General features: G+C 40.3%; 1 protein-coding gene across 2 annotated transcripts in view; it reads left to right on the forward strand.

The window, feature by feature from the left end:
• The window catches only part of ttc7a (tetratricopeptide repeat domain 7A), a 68251-nt gene extending 54590 nt beyond the window's left edge, over positions 1–13661 (forward strand). For both annotated transcript variants that reach the window (XM_085428920.1, XM_085428919.1), the window contains one exon: positions 10858–13661. In XM_085428920.1, coding sequence (XP_085285046.1) covers positions 10858–11076 — 219 coding nt within the window. In that variant the 3' untranslated portion in view covers positions 11077–13661. The remainder of the gene's footprint in view (positions 1–10857) is intronic.
• The last annotated feature ends 2171 nt before the right edge of the window (positions 13662–15832 follow it).

Here is a 15832-nt window from a genome sequence, read left to right on the forward strand (position 1 = left end):
TCGGTGGTCTGGATAGCATGTGGAGCTTCGCTAGCAACCCGGCATTTCATCTCCGACAAAGTTATCCCGAGAGAAGTAAAGCAAGTGTGTAAGTCCATCTTTGAATGTAAAGCATTCCTGCATTAAGCTTAACAAGCGATATATGGAGCGACTGCCTCTTCTTGCTGCTACTTCAATCATGAAACTGCTTAATGATCAGCTGATCGGCTTTTCTGTCGCGAGTCCGTTTCTCTTGTTTGTTTTTGGCCCACTTTGCACCAGAAAGAGGAAACCAGCGGCTGAACAACAGCAGTACGTTTAAGCTTGATAAGCTGTTGTTAGAATGTATTTAATATTACTTTCTACTCGAGGATCTTTTTCTACGTAGCTGACGCTGGTAACTGTGCAGGGGCGGATCTAGCAAAGTTTAGCCAGGGGGGCCGATAGGGCATTAACAGGGAAAAGGGGGCACAAAGACATACTTTTCTTTCTTATTCTCATTTAAAATGTCTAGCTTTTAATAAATAATTATCTGACACCCAAAGTTTTAATTTGATGTAAAATGAATAGAAGTCGGTGTGTTGGTGGTTCTTTGTGTCTGGGGGTGGGCGTCCGGGTACACACCGGCTCACTCCTTGGCGGCCGCTTGTCGGGGCCTGGGGCCTGGGGCTCGCTCGGGCCCCTTTGGAGGTGGGGTGCCCCCGGCCTCTCGGCCTGGGGCTCGGTCACTCAGGCACAGCTGGGGGCCGGCGGAGCTCACGGGCGCGTCACTGCAACTCCCCCTGACTTCTGCTCCGCGGCTGCTGGGCGAGCCCTCATCTGGGACTCTCCTCAGCTCTTACTGGAACAGTGGCGCGGCTGCCCCTCTGTTGGTCTTCCATGGTCTCTTGTGTTCTGGGGGCCTCTGGATGTCTGGAGTTTTGATCTCCTCCATACCCGCTTCACACCCTGGAGGACGGGGCTGTGGCCCCCCCACACTCCCTAGCAGATCATTACATGGAGAAACCTTTGGAATGCAAGCATGCTGATCCACACAGGTATGCACACATGGGTATTCACAGACGCGGACTAAAGCTTTCTTGGCTGCTGCCTCAAAGCACACTGTGCGCTGTCTATCTTGCGTGCTGCACAATATCGTTTATTATTTAGTAAATATTGATATCTATGACTAGCTAGTTTATTGTGATGGTGCTTTGTTTTCTCTATTATTATGTTACTCTTTGTTGTTTGCTGTCTCCTCTGTTTGTTTTTTTTGTTTGTTTGTTTTTTTTCTCCATACAGGTGACCCAGGAGTTCTTTTTTTTTTTTTTCTCTCTCTCTTCCCCCCCCTTCTCACCGTCTCTTCTCCCCTTTGGTTTTCTTTCTTTCTCTCCCCCTCTTTCTCTCATTCATTCCCCCTGTCCTATTTATTAAAAAAAAAAAAAAAAAAAAAAAGACAAAGGATGAACTGAAGCTCTGCCATCACGTAATGTCGCATACTGCTGTTTCTGATGTCATTTAAAAAAAAAAAAAAAAAAAAAAAGTCAATTACTGTATATAGTAACTATTAAGTCTAATATATACCCTAGTAAGCTATAGTACTTTTTCCTTTGGGAAGGTACCATCTGTGCAGTCTGCAATTTTGTTGAAGAAAGCTGTTGAATCTATTTAATATTTCTTGAAAAATAATTGATTTCTGTGCATTTTTTTTTCACACTGCATCAAATTAAGGTTGATTACGTTGATTAAGCATCATGAGGTGGAGTGTGAGGGGTGGTTCCCTATTTTTTATTTATTTATTTTTGTTGTTGCTGGGAGTTGGAACCCTATTAGTTAGGTTGCTTAATATTTACGCTAAGTACTCTTTAAAATACCAGAATAGGGAGGATGGTGTAGGTTTAAGTTTATTAGATTGATCAGTATTGCTGAACTATGAAATATTTTTTTTTGCATACAGGTATAACAGAATAGCTTTAGTGTAGTTGTTGTTTTAAACTTGAGTATGAACTTATACAAAATGCAGCAAGATATTTAAAAAAAACAGTTTTGTTGACTAAAAAACACTATATCGGATTCATATCGGTATCGGCAGATATCCAAATTTATGATATCGGTATCGGACATAAAAAAGTGGTATCGTGCCATCTCTAGTAAATACAATAATCTTGGCTCACTGTGCCCATACCTGCCCGTCCAGACTTGACTGATTAAAAGTTCAAGTAAAGTCTCTCGTCTTGGTTGAATGCGAGGGTATTATGCCATGACTTGTTCGTGTGTAGTTGATGTGTATAGATCAGCAGATGGTTTTGAGTGCTATACCAAACTGTAGGATCATTTAATTCTCTCTAGATCAGGTCTATATAGCCACTTGTACCTTAACTTCTAATTTCCTGGATTGTCTGGACAGTCACAGCTCTGTAGGCGGCACGGCTGACAACAGCAGATTGAAAATCCAAATTTAGAGTTCATCTGTCTCTCCGCTGTCTCAAAGACGTTAATTTTTTTATTCCTTTTTTTAAAACTGTGAAAATATTCATATGATCATCTTATCCCAAAATGATTTTGTGTTTATGCCCTTTAAGTATGTGACCATTATTCTGCCTTCACAAACCTTTTTAATCTATGTTTGGCTTAAGAGTTAGGCTGCGTTGTATCCAAGTACTTTGTATGCAAACTACGATGACTACGGACAATTGAGGCAGAAAAAGTTTTTGGTAATGAAGAAGTTATCGAATGAATATTATTCTTAATAAATCTCCGGGGAGCCTGCTTAGCTGCAGTTGGTATGCTAGAGTATTACAAAAACCTCTTTTTGTCTTTGTACTGTATGGAATATGAATAATATAATAATGCTGACACCAAAGAACAAGAACTCATTTCCCCAATGCTAATCAATTCTATAATCAAATCTCTGTTGGTTGTGCTTGTTTGCGACATCCAGGAAGCCTTTTTTTTTCCCTTCTCTTCAGTCTAGTCGAAGGACGTTCACTTAATTAAATGTTGTTTGTAGTTTGAAGCATTTCAAAAGTTTGCTTAAAAAAATTGGCTTGAAAGACTGATGAAAACACCAGTGCCCACTCGTAGAGTTTGGCTCAGCTCAGTTCGGTTGTGCTTAAACGGCATGAAAAGAAACAAACCTGTACTGCCAAGCTCACTGAGATCAGCTTTAGGTAAAACTGGAGACAGATGGCTGGGAGTAATTAAAGACCAACTATTAGATACCAGTTTTCTCCACGTAATGCCAGAAACATTTGATGGCAATTGAAATGCTTTTGAATTTGTTTGTTCTCTCTCCCACTCACTCACAATATATTATTTGTACTGGCTGAATTTCTAATCAAATTTGATCCAAAGACAGACACACACACACATGCACACCAATGACACTGGGCAACAATGGCTTAACCGTCAGCATTTTTCACTGTGTTTTCCTCAGACAAGTGGACAGCAGGAGTGTCGGCCCTTTGATTAGTGGATGTCCTGTGTCTGGATTTCTCTTCTTGTAATAATTCAGCAAGAATCTGTCCTCTTCTTCTTTCTCTAAAATTATTTCTCAGTTTAGTAGTTTCATAAACATGCATTTGCTTTCCTTCCAAGGACAGTAATTTCAGTCTCATATCTGTGCATTCATTGCCAAAGAAGATGTTGCAAAATGCTTTCTTAAAATCTTGTCTGGTCAGTAGTGAACAGTCACACTGGGGAATATAGTTGTTGGAGACTACGGTGCAACCAAAACCCCTGCGAGCAAGTACAATGGCCATGTGATCTTGTTGGCTTTGTAATGCTTGCTTCAAAGATGGGGACCAGGTTTGTAAATAATTGCAGCCAGTTGGCATCTTCAAAGCATGTTTGGTGTGTCAAGATGAAGATAAAATATGATGTCAGTCTACTATCAGTCTGCTACCGGTCTGCAATCAAATGAGAGCTGTTACCTGTTTAGGATAAAACAGTGATTCACTGTGATAAATTGGCAGAAATTGCATATCTAATAGGTTATGACTTCAGAGATTTAAAACTTAAATTCAGAATTTAAACTTAATTTTAAAACTTAAAAAAGAAAAATGACAGTGATTTAACTTCAGGGTGAAATATGAGATTTGCAAAAAGTCAGAAACCAGCAAAGAGATGCATGACAGCTGAGTTGCACTCATTGTCTCCAATTAACTCAGATTGATGCCAATGCGTTGACAATTTGTCTAAATGTATGAATGAAATAGCAATTATTTCAAAAATGTGTTTCCAGTCAGTCTGAGTCAGACTGCAATTATTTGGCAACAAGTTACCTCCCATCAAAATACCTGTTCAATTACCTTATTAATCCACAGTGGTCACCATTTGTCATTTATTCCATTGCTGGTCAACCTCTGTGCAGTAAGTTTGTCACTGTAACTGTTTACAATCAGTCACAGAAAGAAAACATTTCAGACACTGATTTTCTTACTTGTCACAGGTGGTTGTTGTTTTTATTCTACTGTGACTGAGACATAACTAACACTGTTGTGAGCCAGATGCTGGTGCTAATCATCTCTTGAGTTTGTGCCAGTCACATTCTGTTTTGTTCTCAAGAAACGTTATCGTTTCCTTCACTAGAAAAAGAGGGGAGCCAACTAATTGCTAATAACTGTCAATTAGCAAGCTCTAGTTTTGATTTGGCCTTCTGGTCCTGGAATCACATCCATGTGCTTTTTTGGATGGCTCAGTATCCTAAGTGTGAATGTTGTTCTTTCCCCTTCTGTGCTCGTCTGTTTTGAAGATAAAGGCTTTACCAGACTTGTTATCAGAACTACCGCTGCAGTAAATATACATTTTACCCCAGAGACCGGAGGTTTCCAGCCGATTGCATTGTTTCTAGGCCTGTTTCGCTACAGCAGTGAGAACACTACTTACTACAGCCTTAGTTAAATGATTGCATGTTCATTTTTTACTGACAATACATGAATTTAACTGGGCTTACGTTCTTCCTATATATTGTTATTCTGACTTGAGGGGAATTGAAGTTCATATTTCATTTACTCCATGAATGCACTATAAACCATCAGCATAATATGTCCTAAATGTTGAGTGGATGGGGCTCATAATCGTTATGATTTTCCTCAAAAAACAACAGCGATGGGATGCAATTGGTCAATTTGCTCAAAAGTGGAAATTCAGCTTCTGGTTTTTACAAGCAAATCCAGCATTATGTTGTGTCTGGATCTTAATGTTGTCACTATATTTATTAATCATATTGACTATTCACCCTAACTACTGTTCCCTGCTGCAGCCAGAGTCGCCACACAGGAGTGTCCTTGGTTTCACAGATAAACTGTCAACAAGCAGCTTAGAAACATACTTCCTCTAAATCGCCTCATACCCCTAAGTTAGACATTTCCCATCTGTTATTCTGAGCTTACCACATTCCACAAGCTGCCCTTTTATCTTACTTAAAGAAGAAAAAACTGTTTTTCAGTGTTTTACAAGAAACACTGAAATTTACTGGAACCCAATGTCTGTCAGTTAAATACGGAAATGGCTTCCTGTAAAACACAGTACTGTATATTAAGTACAGTACGGTTAAGCTGACTGACCTATAAACATCAACTTTTCCATAGTTAACAGCCTAAAAGATATAGGTTACAGTGGAAGGCTAAGACTGTTGGTGTGTGTGTTAGTCCAGTAGTCAACTGTTAATACCAAAAACATGTTGGAACAATGTAGCCAATGTGAGTTTGGAGACAAGGGCACAGATAGTGAGATGTGGAAGCTAGTGACCAAACCAGCAGCAAGGACTGTATCATACATCCCTGCACATGTGTGCACTGATGCACACGTTTGTACACACTTTTACAAGCTTGGAGACCTGTGTGCACATCCTGCATTTCTCCGTACCAACAGTTTTGTTGTTTTTCCATGTATTCCACCCAGCAGAAGTGAGAAAAAGGAGAGCAGAGGAAAGAAGGAAGGCAGAGTGTGCACTCTTATTGAAAGTTGCATCAGAGCCCCTAGACAGCTTTGTGAATTTCAGCCCAATTAATCTCAAGCTTGTGAGCAGAGACTGCATAACAAGACTCGTCTGTCTGACCTCAGGCCATCTCAGAGTATGTGTGTTTGTGTGTGTGTTTGTGTGTGTGCCTGTGTGTGTGTGTAACAGATAGAGTAAGTCAAGGGATGATTGTGCAAGACTCGTTCCCTGTTGTCACCTTGAGTATGCATGTGACACTGGAGCTTGTGTGCGCGCCTTTAGACGATGCTTATATGTGAGGCAGATTTGACTCTGTGCAGTTGGTCAGTTGCATGAGGTTGTGTTGTGTCAGACTCCCCATGGAGCTGTGCTACAAAACGACAAAACCTAAGCAGTGGTATGATCTTTAACATGGTGACAACAGTTATCATCCACAATGTTCTTCTCTTTTGCACATACATTTTTTAAATATATGCACATCAGTGGTAATGATCTTACAGATTACCAAAAGTGCCAGCTATAGCTCATTCTTTCCTCTCCTCAGCTTTTTGTAAAGGAAAACCGTGGATTGTTTATGAACATACTGTATACATAGTATATAGAGTATGTTCATGAAGTGCAAAACCAGTGGGTGCATGCATACCTACCACAGTTCCTGGTCTAGCCTCAGGTAATAGTCACCCCCCACTGCAAATGAGCTTTTTGGGAAAATAACGTTCTGTACAGGACCATACCAATGTCTTTGAATGTTCTGGACAATTTAGTACCATCTGTGTAAACTTAAAAATTTGCCAAAGTTTGGAACTTGTGAAGCTTAAAGAGTTTTTCCTTATTATTGTTATATTTCCTTATTTTTACATAACGACATGACCGCCCAGTATTAAATAATAGGGATTATTCACAACAGTGAATCATGCAAAGCTACTGTAGTAGAGTCCAAAAATCGTGGAGCTGTAAATAAGCAAAAAAGGGACATTTAAGATGACTAATGACAGCGATTGCCAGTAATGGCCATAACATTGTTCTGAATACATGAAACAGTGAATCTGATATAAGCTGGTCTCTGTGTTTTTGGTAAAAAGTCTTTTGTTGAGGCTTTGATAATATTAGTAATGAGTAAAACTTACAAGAGACCAGTGGAGGATGCATTTACCAGTGGTTTCACTTGGAGTGCACAGCTTCTTGTGTGTAGTGAGACGTAAACATGACTAACATCAGTGGTATGTGGCTTGACCTCGATTTTTAAAAAGTATGTTAAATATATTTACAAAATAAAAACTACAGCTGAATTGAAAGACTTGAAAACTGTGTGACATGGTTAACCATCAGTGTGTACAGGTGGATTAAAACGATTACTGAAAAATGAAAGTGGTATATTAACAAAACAGCTGGTTTGATCTTGTACATTCAGTCAAGCAAGTGATTTATGTTAATGTTAAAGTGTTGGTGGAGTCTTTTGGCCTAGGTAGATAGTAAGAACAAACTTATCTGTTAGATTCATAAATCACAGAGGTTTCCACACAATGGCCAGACGGTAACTGATCTCGACAGTGAAAGCAGAGCTAACAGCAGCTTGTCTAGCATGCTCGTCTCGCATCAGTTTCCTGCCAAAAACCAGACGTTTATCCACGTTGTGCATGTGCAAACAACCAGAAAAGGCTGCCGGTCTCCTTTTATTGGGACCTGGATACGGCCTGTGGGTGAGACCATTGTGAAACGGAGTTAAATTTTGCTTCCAGAGACAATAGGCAACAAGATAGTAGTTATTTCAAGGATTGATGCAGACCACTCTTTAACATGAAAGGAGAAAGATTCCTTTTACAATGGCAAATTTTAATGGTCTGTTATGAGCTCTCGTGGGATGCCACTGGCTAACAGTGGTGGTAAGCAAATACTCCTAGTGTGACATGCTAGCTGCATTGTAAACCTTTATCTTTCCCTGTAACCTTTTACCTACAAAATCTATCACATATGCATTCAGACAATTTGCAGTTTTTATAAGGCACCATTTAGCGTGGGAGATGATTAGCAAAATCATACTTGGTAGAGCAATGTCATTATAGCGGTAATACTTAATAACTCATGAATTAAACCTTTTCAGGTAACTTTCACATCAGTGAGGATCCTTTTTTTTTAATGCTGCTTAAGGGGAAAAACTTAAATTTTTTGTCTAATAGTTATTGTAGTGGTGGAGATGAGTGTCCTTCAAAGGGTGGCTGGGCTATCTCTTAGAGATAGGGTGAGGAGCTCGGTCCTTTAAGAGCCGCTGCACCTCCACATCAAAAGGAGCCAGCCGACTTGGATGAGTAGGATGTCTACTGGATGCCTCCTAGGCGAGGTGTTCTGAGCATGTCCTACCAGGAGGAAGCCCCAAGGCAGACCCATGACTTGCTGGAGAAAATATACCTCTCAACTGGCTTGGGAACGACTCAGTATTCCCCTGGATTAATTGGAAGAGGTAGCTGGGGTGAATAAAATGTCTGCGTCCAAATGGAGATAAGCGGTAGAGTATGGCTGGATAGAGTTACACAGCATTCTGGGAACATGTGACTGTTGTTATAATAATAAAGAGGTTCAAATGAGTCCGCAATAATTCTGAGATTTCTCACGGACTTCGATTATCGGTGTTGGGCATGCATTTGTGCTAAAAAAAAAAAGGTACACAGATGCTAAACAATACAGTTTTTATTATTTCCGTCTGAAAATATTTTAATTGATAATTATGTTATGACAAACCCAAACCCAGTAAAACACAGTTAAGTCATTCAAAAAGTGACAGTCTGTGTTGGCAAATCATCTGCAGGAAGAGCAAGTAACTCGCATCTACTTAAAGGATCCCTTCAGGCCGTCTCTCTCGCTAACCCTAAGCCCGCTATCAGTTTTCATCAGCGTATGTGTGCGCTTGTGCACGTGTTACTGTGTGCACACTAACATACTGCATCATCTTTCTGCAGAAGGTCGCTCCTAATCTCATCATTTGTGGATTTTCTCCCTTCAGCTGTACAATCCCAGCTGAATACAACTCTTGTTTCCGTTTTTGTTTTTTGTCATCCTGACTCGTCTGCAGGACAGCAGGCATTCTAATCCAAGATTTGGGTTTTTAGCAAAAAGCCACCATCTGCTAGCTTGATCTTATCATGCCATAAAGCGTTTTGATGGTAGACATTTTGAGTAAAAACATAATATGAGCAACTAGGTACTAAAATTAAATGTAAAATCTCCATTCTGTGAAGAGTATGCCAAAGGTCATCTTTTATCCTCCAACTTTTTGAAAGTGATTATTATTCAGTTTTAATGTGTCAAACCCAGCTATCTTAAAATAAAAATGTAAATAAGTTTACTCGTTAGCAATGTTCCCTCTAAGCTGCTCACGTGCGCAATTGCGCACTGTTGGCACGGTCTCTGCGCACAGAAAATCTGCGTTGTGCACAAAAAAAAACTAACCTGAAATGAAATTAAAATTAATACTTCAACAATCATGTTTTGCAGTGTTAGTCAGTAAGTGACTGGCTGCTCCCATATGGGATTAGAACAATGCCACCTTATCCCATAGTTCAGCCGATGCGTATATACGCAGCCAATCAACGTCATTGACAGGCTATGACAGCGTCCTTATGTGCCGACACCGGTGTTTTAGTTAGCAAAGCGGCGTGGCTGATGTGGAGTGAAGCCACGTTAATGACAACGTGTACAACCATTGGAGATGTGAGCAGGACAGACGGAACAACTGACGGAAAAAGTGTGGACTTTATACCAGTTTTTAAATTGTGTTGATAGGCCACGTAAAACCAGAGTTGTGATAAAAATATGCAATGTTTGGTTTTCTTCCTGAATACTATCGTTGTTTATATTTACTGCGGGAAGAAACGGTAAAAACTGCGTTTTATAAGCAAAAAGGCCTGTGAGCAAAAACACCCCCCCCCCCCGTCCCCGCCTTTCCTATTGGTCCAAAAAAGTACCATGTCGACCAATCAAAAAATGGTATGGCAACGTGGCATCTTGTTGTTAAGAAACGGGGGGAAGTTTTAGGAGTGACGGCGGTGTTTTGAGATGTGAGAGATTTGAGACGTTTAGCACAAATCTTGTGTAGTTAGTGTGTAGTGTAGTCAATAGTTTTGTTGTGTGTGTCAGAACAACGAGGCGACTGCTGAATGTTACAGGTGTTACAGCAGTGATACATCTCCTGCTGTCAGGCCTGCAGGTATCAGGCTGTTGTTCTCCTTTATCTCATAGTGGACAGAAATTATGTTTTGGAGTGGCACAAATAATTTGTGTGGCATCAGATTTGATGCAGAACAGCTGATTGTTCTGTAAATAGTTTGAAATGTTTATTTAAAAAAACCGCCTTGGCTGCATTTAGAAAAATAGCTGCAAAAACTTTGTTGTTTGCCAAACTGAGTTACTTTTTTGAAGAAGTAACTATATAATTAATTGCCCAACATTGGTCATCATATACTGTATTTTGCAGACAGAGAGTTACAGGACTCTCTCCCAGACCACAGACTCATACTCATAATACAAGTCAGAGCTTTATAAAAAAAAAATTATAAAAAAAAGTAAGTTGTGTTTTTACTTCCAATAGTGTTAACATACTACACAGTTCATGAACAAGATTTATTTATTAATTTTTATTGTAAGTGGGCTAAAGCAGTTAATTAAAAGTAGTCTAACATAAATGTAAGTGCACACGTCTGATGTCGCTCACATTGGTCAAAGGGATCGCTCAGGGAGTTTGTGTGTTCGCTCAGACACGTGAAAAATTAGAGGGAACATTGCTCGTTAGTTACTTTTTTCCCCAAAGGTTTTAGAAAAATCCAGTTTTTGTTTTCTAAGCAGGACACTTCTTTCTGTGCATAGAGAGTTTTAAGGTTTTGAAAACAACTTATGAAGTGTGACATTAATGCACGTAAATGTAAAACAATTTTTTCCTGCACCTCTCCATCATTCTGTTCATTTAGGGCCGTCTGCTGGTGAAAACTGGGCGTGTCCACCTAGGCGAGAAGGTTCTGCGTGATGCGGTTCAGATCCACAGCACCTCCCACGAAGCGTGGAGTGGACTGGGTGAAGCTCTTCAGTCTCGGGATTGCAACCAGGCCCCCGACTGCTTCTTGACAGCCCTGGAGTTGGAGGCCTCCAGTCCCGTCCGTCCCTTCACTGTCATCCCCAGAGAGCTCTGAGATGACGGCCTTGCAGTAGCATGGAGGTTTGGGTTGGGGTGAAGATTTTGGCTAAAATCTAATGATGAGCTGACGAAAAGACAATGGAAACATGAGCTTTAAATCAAAAGTTAGTTTTGGGTATTGGGTCTGTTTTCTTGCTGTTGGGGAGAACAGACTGGTATCACTCATGTATTTACAATATTTGAAGACAAAATAAAATAAAATAGTATCTATTTCCCCAACTAGTTGGCAAGTGGTTGCTGTAAGTGGCTGGTGGTTGCAAGCATCTAATTTGTTTCAAAGAGGTAAATTATGCAGCATGGAAGACCTTGATTTGACTGATTTGGTTGCTACCAGGTTGCCACAGTCAGGTTTGTAGTTTGAAAACTTGTCTGCAAACACTTGCCGAGTGGAAGTGAAACTGAAAAGTTCAACACAAACAGAAGATCGAGACTGCCCGAAGTCGAAGTAAAAGTTGTGTCTTTCATGCAAATTACAAACAACCCGGACAAGATAATGATGACAATCAGGTTTTTGGTGCAGCAGCCTCCAGCAGCCACTTGCCAACTGGGGCTTTGCAGGACTATGTTAATTATCAATTGTGGGAAAAGTAAGACTTTTTTCAACCAAAAGAAAAAACCAAGTTGACCAAGTAAGTGCACTTGGTCTGGAGAATTCCCAGTTAACCAAAAAAAAAAAAAAAAAAAGAAAGACCTCCAGCATAACCAGTCTCAGGAAGGGTGCTTCCATCCCTGTGTGCTGCAGTGTGCTGCAGGTCACTAAATTGAAGATATAAGTTTTCATTTTCTGAAAAATATTTATTTTTATTTATTTTGCTGTTTTGGACTGAACTAGGTGAGCTGTCTCCTCGTGTTTCATATTTTTCTTAAGCGTGACTTCAGGTTTAAGGGACAGAGGTTTGAGTGGTATTTATTTACTCATCTAACTCTAAGTTTGTTTTCCAAAATTTTAGCCATTCCTTCATCAAGTATATTTTAAAGAACAAACCGTTTAACAAATCACTTTTACCTCAACTTGAAAAAGTAATTAATCTCAGCAACTTTCTTTGTTTCTTTGATAATCCAATTGTTCAGTCTGACGTCACTAGCCGTGTCTGGGCCTAAACTCCGCTGCAGGTCCATATATCAAACGATCACTGTGGCATTACTGAGAGTTGAAAAACTGTCTAAAGTCTTTCATCTTTAATAAAATGATCAGCGTTCTGCTCTACCAGGTGTAACAATTGAGTTTAACATCCAGGCATCCATGAAAACGGAATTTATGACATTTAACGGAGTTCGAAGTTAGCAGGGAGTTAGCTCGCTAGCTTCTATCTAAATACAATATAGCATGTCCTGACTGCGGGGTTTTGGAAACAAATTAAAACGTACAGCTCTGCTATCACTTCCAGCATAAATGAAGACAGAAAACTAAACAGCAGTGACGTTTGTAGGGTTACTGAAGTTGGGCTAGCTGGTATATAATGATGTGCTATGTGACCACTAGCGACTTAGCTAGGTTAGCATAATATAAACAAGCTAACTTTTTTTCCCACTCGATAAAAGTTAACGTGAGTGTTCTCGGTGGTCAGGAACAAATGTAATCGCATGGCAGGATGCTGTAAAAGGACCAAACTTCAGCCAGGAGAACAACTGAGATAATCCATCCACAATACGAGGTTAGTCATTCATATACTGCTGCATGGGCTGGGCTGTAGTTACATCCTAAGGTTTAAAAACTGAGCTTAAATAAATGATTAGTGGTAATAAAAGCCGAGGGAGGTCAACAGGGATCACTGACTGTTTTAGGAGCTTTTTGAGATCAAATAGAAGAAAATACATAACATTAAACATGTTAACAACACAAAAGCCATATTAAACGCAGACTACTTTAGGCCCGGAAGTAGGATTCGTCGCATCATCACTGAACAACCGGATTATCAGTTTAATAGCTCCATAGTGTTAGAAGCGAGCAATGTGAACATTGCTCGCTTCTAACACCACCAATTGTATTAATGCAGTTTGTGCGGATAAAGAAAGAGAGGGCTTTAGGTCTTTGCATATAAAAAACGGCTGTATAGAAAGTTAATATTTTAGCATAAGTAGCGTTCTGTTGTAAATCGCCTATGGAGTCTATGGAGGGATATTTTTAATGATCGCAATCACCGGGTTCATAAATTCAGAGATGTGCCAGTTACATCTTGACATAAAAAGCATGTTGTTGTGTTCTGATACATGTGGCAGTGCAGATAGGTGGATATTGTACATGCTGTTTATCACAGCAGCAGCTCCACTTCATTATTATTTGGATCTTTGATGTATTTTTGATGATGGCCTTGACTGGTGTAGCTTTTTATGCACGCATGCAGGCACAAACACTCCCTCCTGCTCATCTTCAAAAGAACCAGCATGAACACGTCATTCCATATGGCATCATTATATGTGTGTACATGATGTATTTTAATACATGTGTATCTGCTCCCTCTGAATGATTCCTCTGGGATGTTAGCAATCTTCTGTTTGTACGGTACAGTAGGCCCTCATCCATGCACATATGCATGGGTGTGTGTGTGTGTTTTGGGGGGTGGGGGTGGGGGGGTGCTTGACTCATCTGTTCATAATGCCGTCCATTATAAACAACAATGGCTTTTAAAAATCACTGCTGGATTTTGTATCTTCACCTGCCTTGTCACTTGTGACTAATGGGCATCACTTCCGAGTGCCTAACCACATAAATGTGAGCAGTGGGACTGGGCTGCTGGCTTATGTAATACTGCCAGCACAGTTTTCTGCCTCCAAACTCCCTCCTCCTTTCCCTCCCTCTTTCTATTGCTCTCTCTTGCTCTCTCTCGCTCCCGCTAACCCTCTATGTCTCTTGCCCTCTCCCAGCTTGGCTGATGTGATGTGATGTGGCTTCGTTGCCTAGCAGCCATCCCCTTGTTTGAGTAACTGGGGAAGTGGAGAGAGATCTGGTCCTCTGAACAGCATACATATACAGTGGGAAGACACAAACAGTCACTACACACACACATACACACAGATGCACGACATGTGGTTTTACAAGTTTGACAGTGTCTGTTTGATGTCTGCTGCTACCATGTGAGGAATGAACCAGCTATAATCAATGTCTCGGGCTGGTGTAAATTGATTTGTGTTATGGGAAGAGTCCCTGGCTTTGCTTTTAGAGAAAAAAAAAAAAGCCGTCTGTTCTTCTCCCTCCCTGCAGCGTTGCAAGCACCAATCTCTACCTTCCCTGTATTCTTTTTTTTTTTTAAAAGAACCGCCCACGCCCCGATCGCTCTTGGCATGAAAATCCCTCATTCATCAATACTTCGATTTTTGGACATGGAGGTTATCTATCACTATCGCCTCTTTTCTGCCATCGGAATAGTCTATTTTTACTCTCTCTCCCTCCTCACTCACCGACTCTCCCTTGTTCCGTCCTCTCATTAGCACCGTGTGAGACACCTACACAGGGGCTTCGGGAGATGAATGGTCTAATCCTCAAGGGGAAGGAGTGAAGTATTACATGGTGCACAAAGATACACACATACTCTGACAATGAGAGACATGCGATGAAGTCATTTTGAGGTACAGCACAAGTATATATGCTTAAACATATAGTATACACACACATGTACACACATTCATACTTACACTGTCACTGTGATGCCACCCATGCACATCACTCTGGTGTCACTTTCATACCTGAGCAACACACCCTCCACACCTCATGATAAACAAACGTACATGAACCGCGGTGACCGTTTTGGGGGAGGTTTCTATGCAAGCGTGGTATTCAGGTCATCAACGTGGATGCCAACCCGGCAGGGGCACATAGAGGGCACGGGCTGGGCTGGGCGGTGCTGCTGCTGCGGGGCGCCAACAAGGAAACTGTAAACCATCACTGTGATGACCAAACAAGGCTGGGGAGTCATGGATGGGTGAGGGGTGTGATGGAGGTTATAAGGATCAGATGTGGTTTCATAATCTCATTTATTAATAAAATGACAGATGCGTCGGAGTTGATCCCCAAGGGGAAAATGTGTTCGAGCATTTTCAGTGTTCACGCGTTGACATAAGAATGTATTCAAAATGCTGTAAAAATCATTTGTAAAATAAAAATGAAAATGTTTTGATGATTGAGATGAATTTTCAGTTAAAAAACACTAACAAAAAACCTCAATAAATGTTTGCCTGTAGTTTTACTATGAGTTACACTATGGTGCTGTTAATAGCTTCAAATTAGCATCTGCCTGAATCAATATACTTTTGGCTATAATGAAAATGTATCATCATAAAATCCACAAGTGTCATTTTCAAAGGTTGGCTAAAAGGCAAGGCAAGTTTATTTGTATAGCACAATTCAACAACAAGGTGATTCAAAGTGCTTTACAGAGACATTAGAAACACAAACAAATAAAAATCATGATTTAAAATTGATTAAAACAAGCAAACAAACAAACTAACTAATTAACAAACAAACAAACAAACAAAACAGTATATAAAATCAAAACAGATAAAATCAGAACAGTAGATAAAATCAGTAGTTAAAATGTAAGTTTTGAAATTTAAGCTTAAAAGTGTGGATTTGGTGCTTTATTCAAATGCAGCTGAGAACAGGTGAGTCTTCAACCTGGATTTAAATAAACTGAGTGTTTCAGCTGATCTGAGGCTTTCTGGGAGTTTGTTCCAGATATAAGGAGCATAAAAGCTGAATGCAGCTTCTCCGTGTCTGGTTCTGACTCTGGGAACTGATAAAAGACCGGATCCAG

Source organism: Rhamphochromis longiceps, linkage group LG13, assembly GCF_057381845.1.
Source record: "Rhamphochromis longiceps isolate RC_006_pf linkage group LG13, R_longiceps_female_GT1.1, whole genome shotgun sequence".
Classification (NCBI taxonomy): Eukaryota; Metazoa; Chordata; class Actinopteri; order Cichliformes; family Cichlidae; genus Rhamphochromis; species Rhamphochromis longiceps.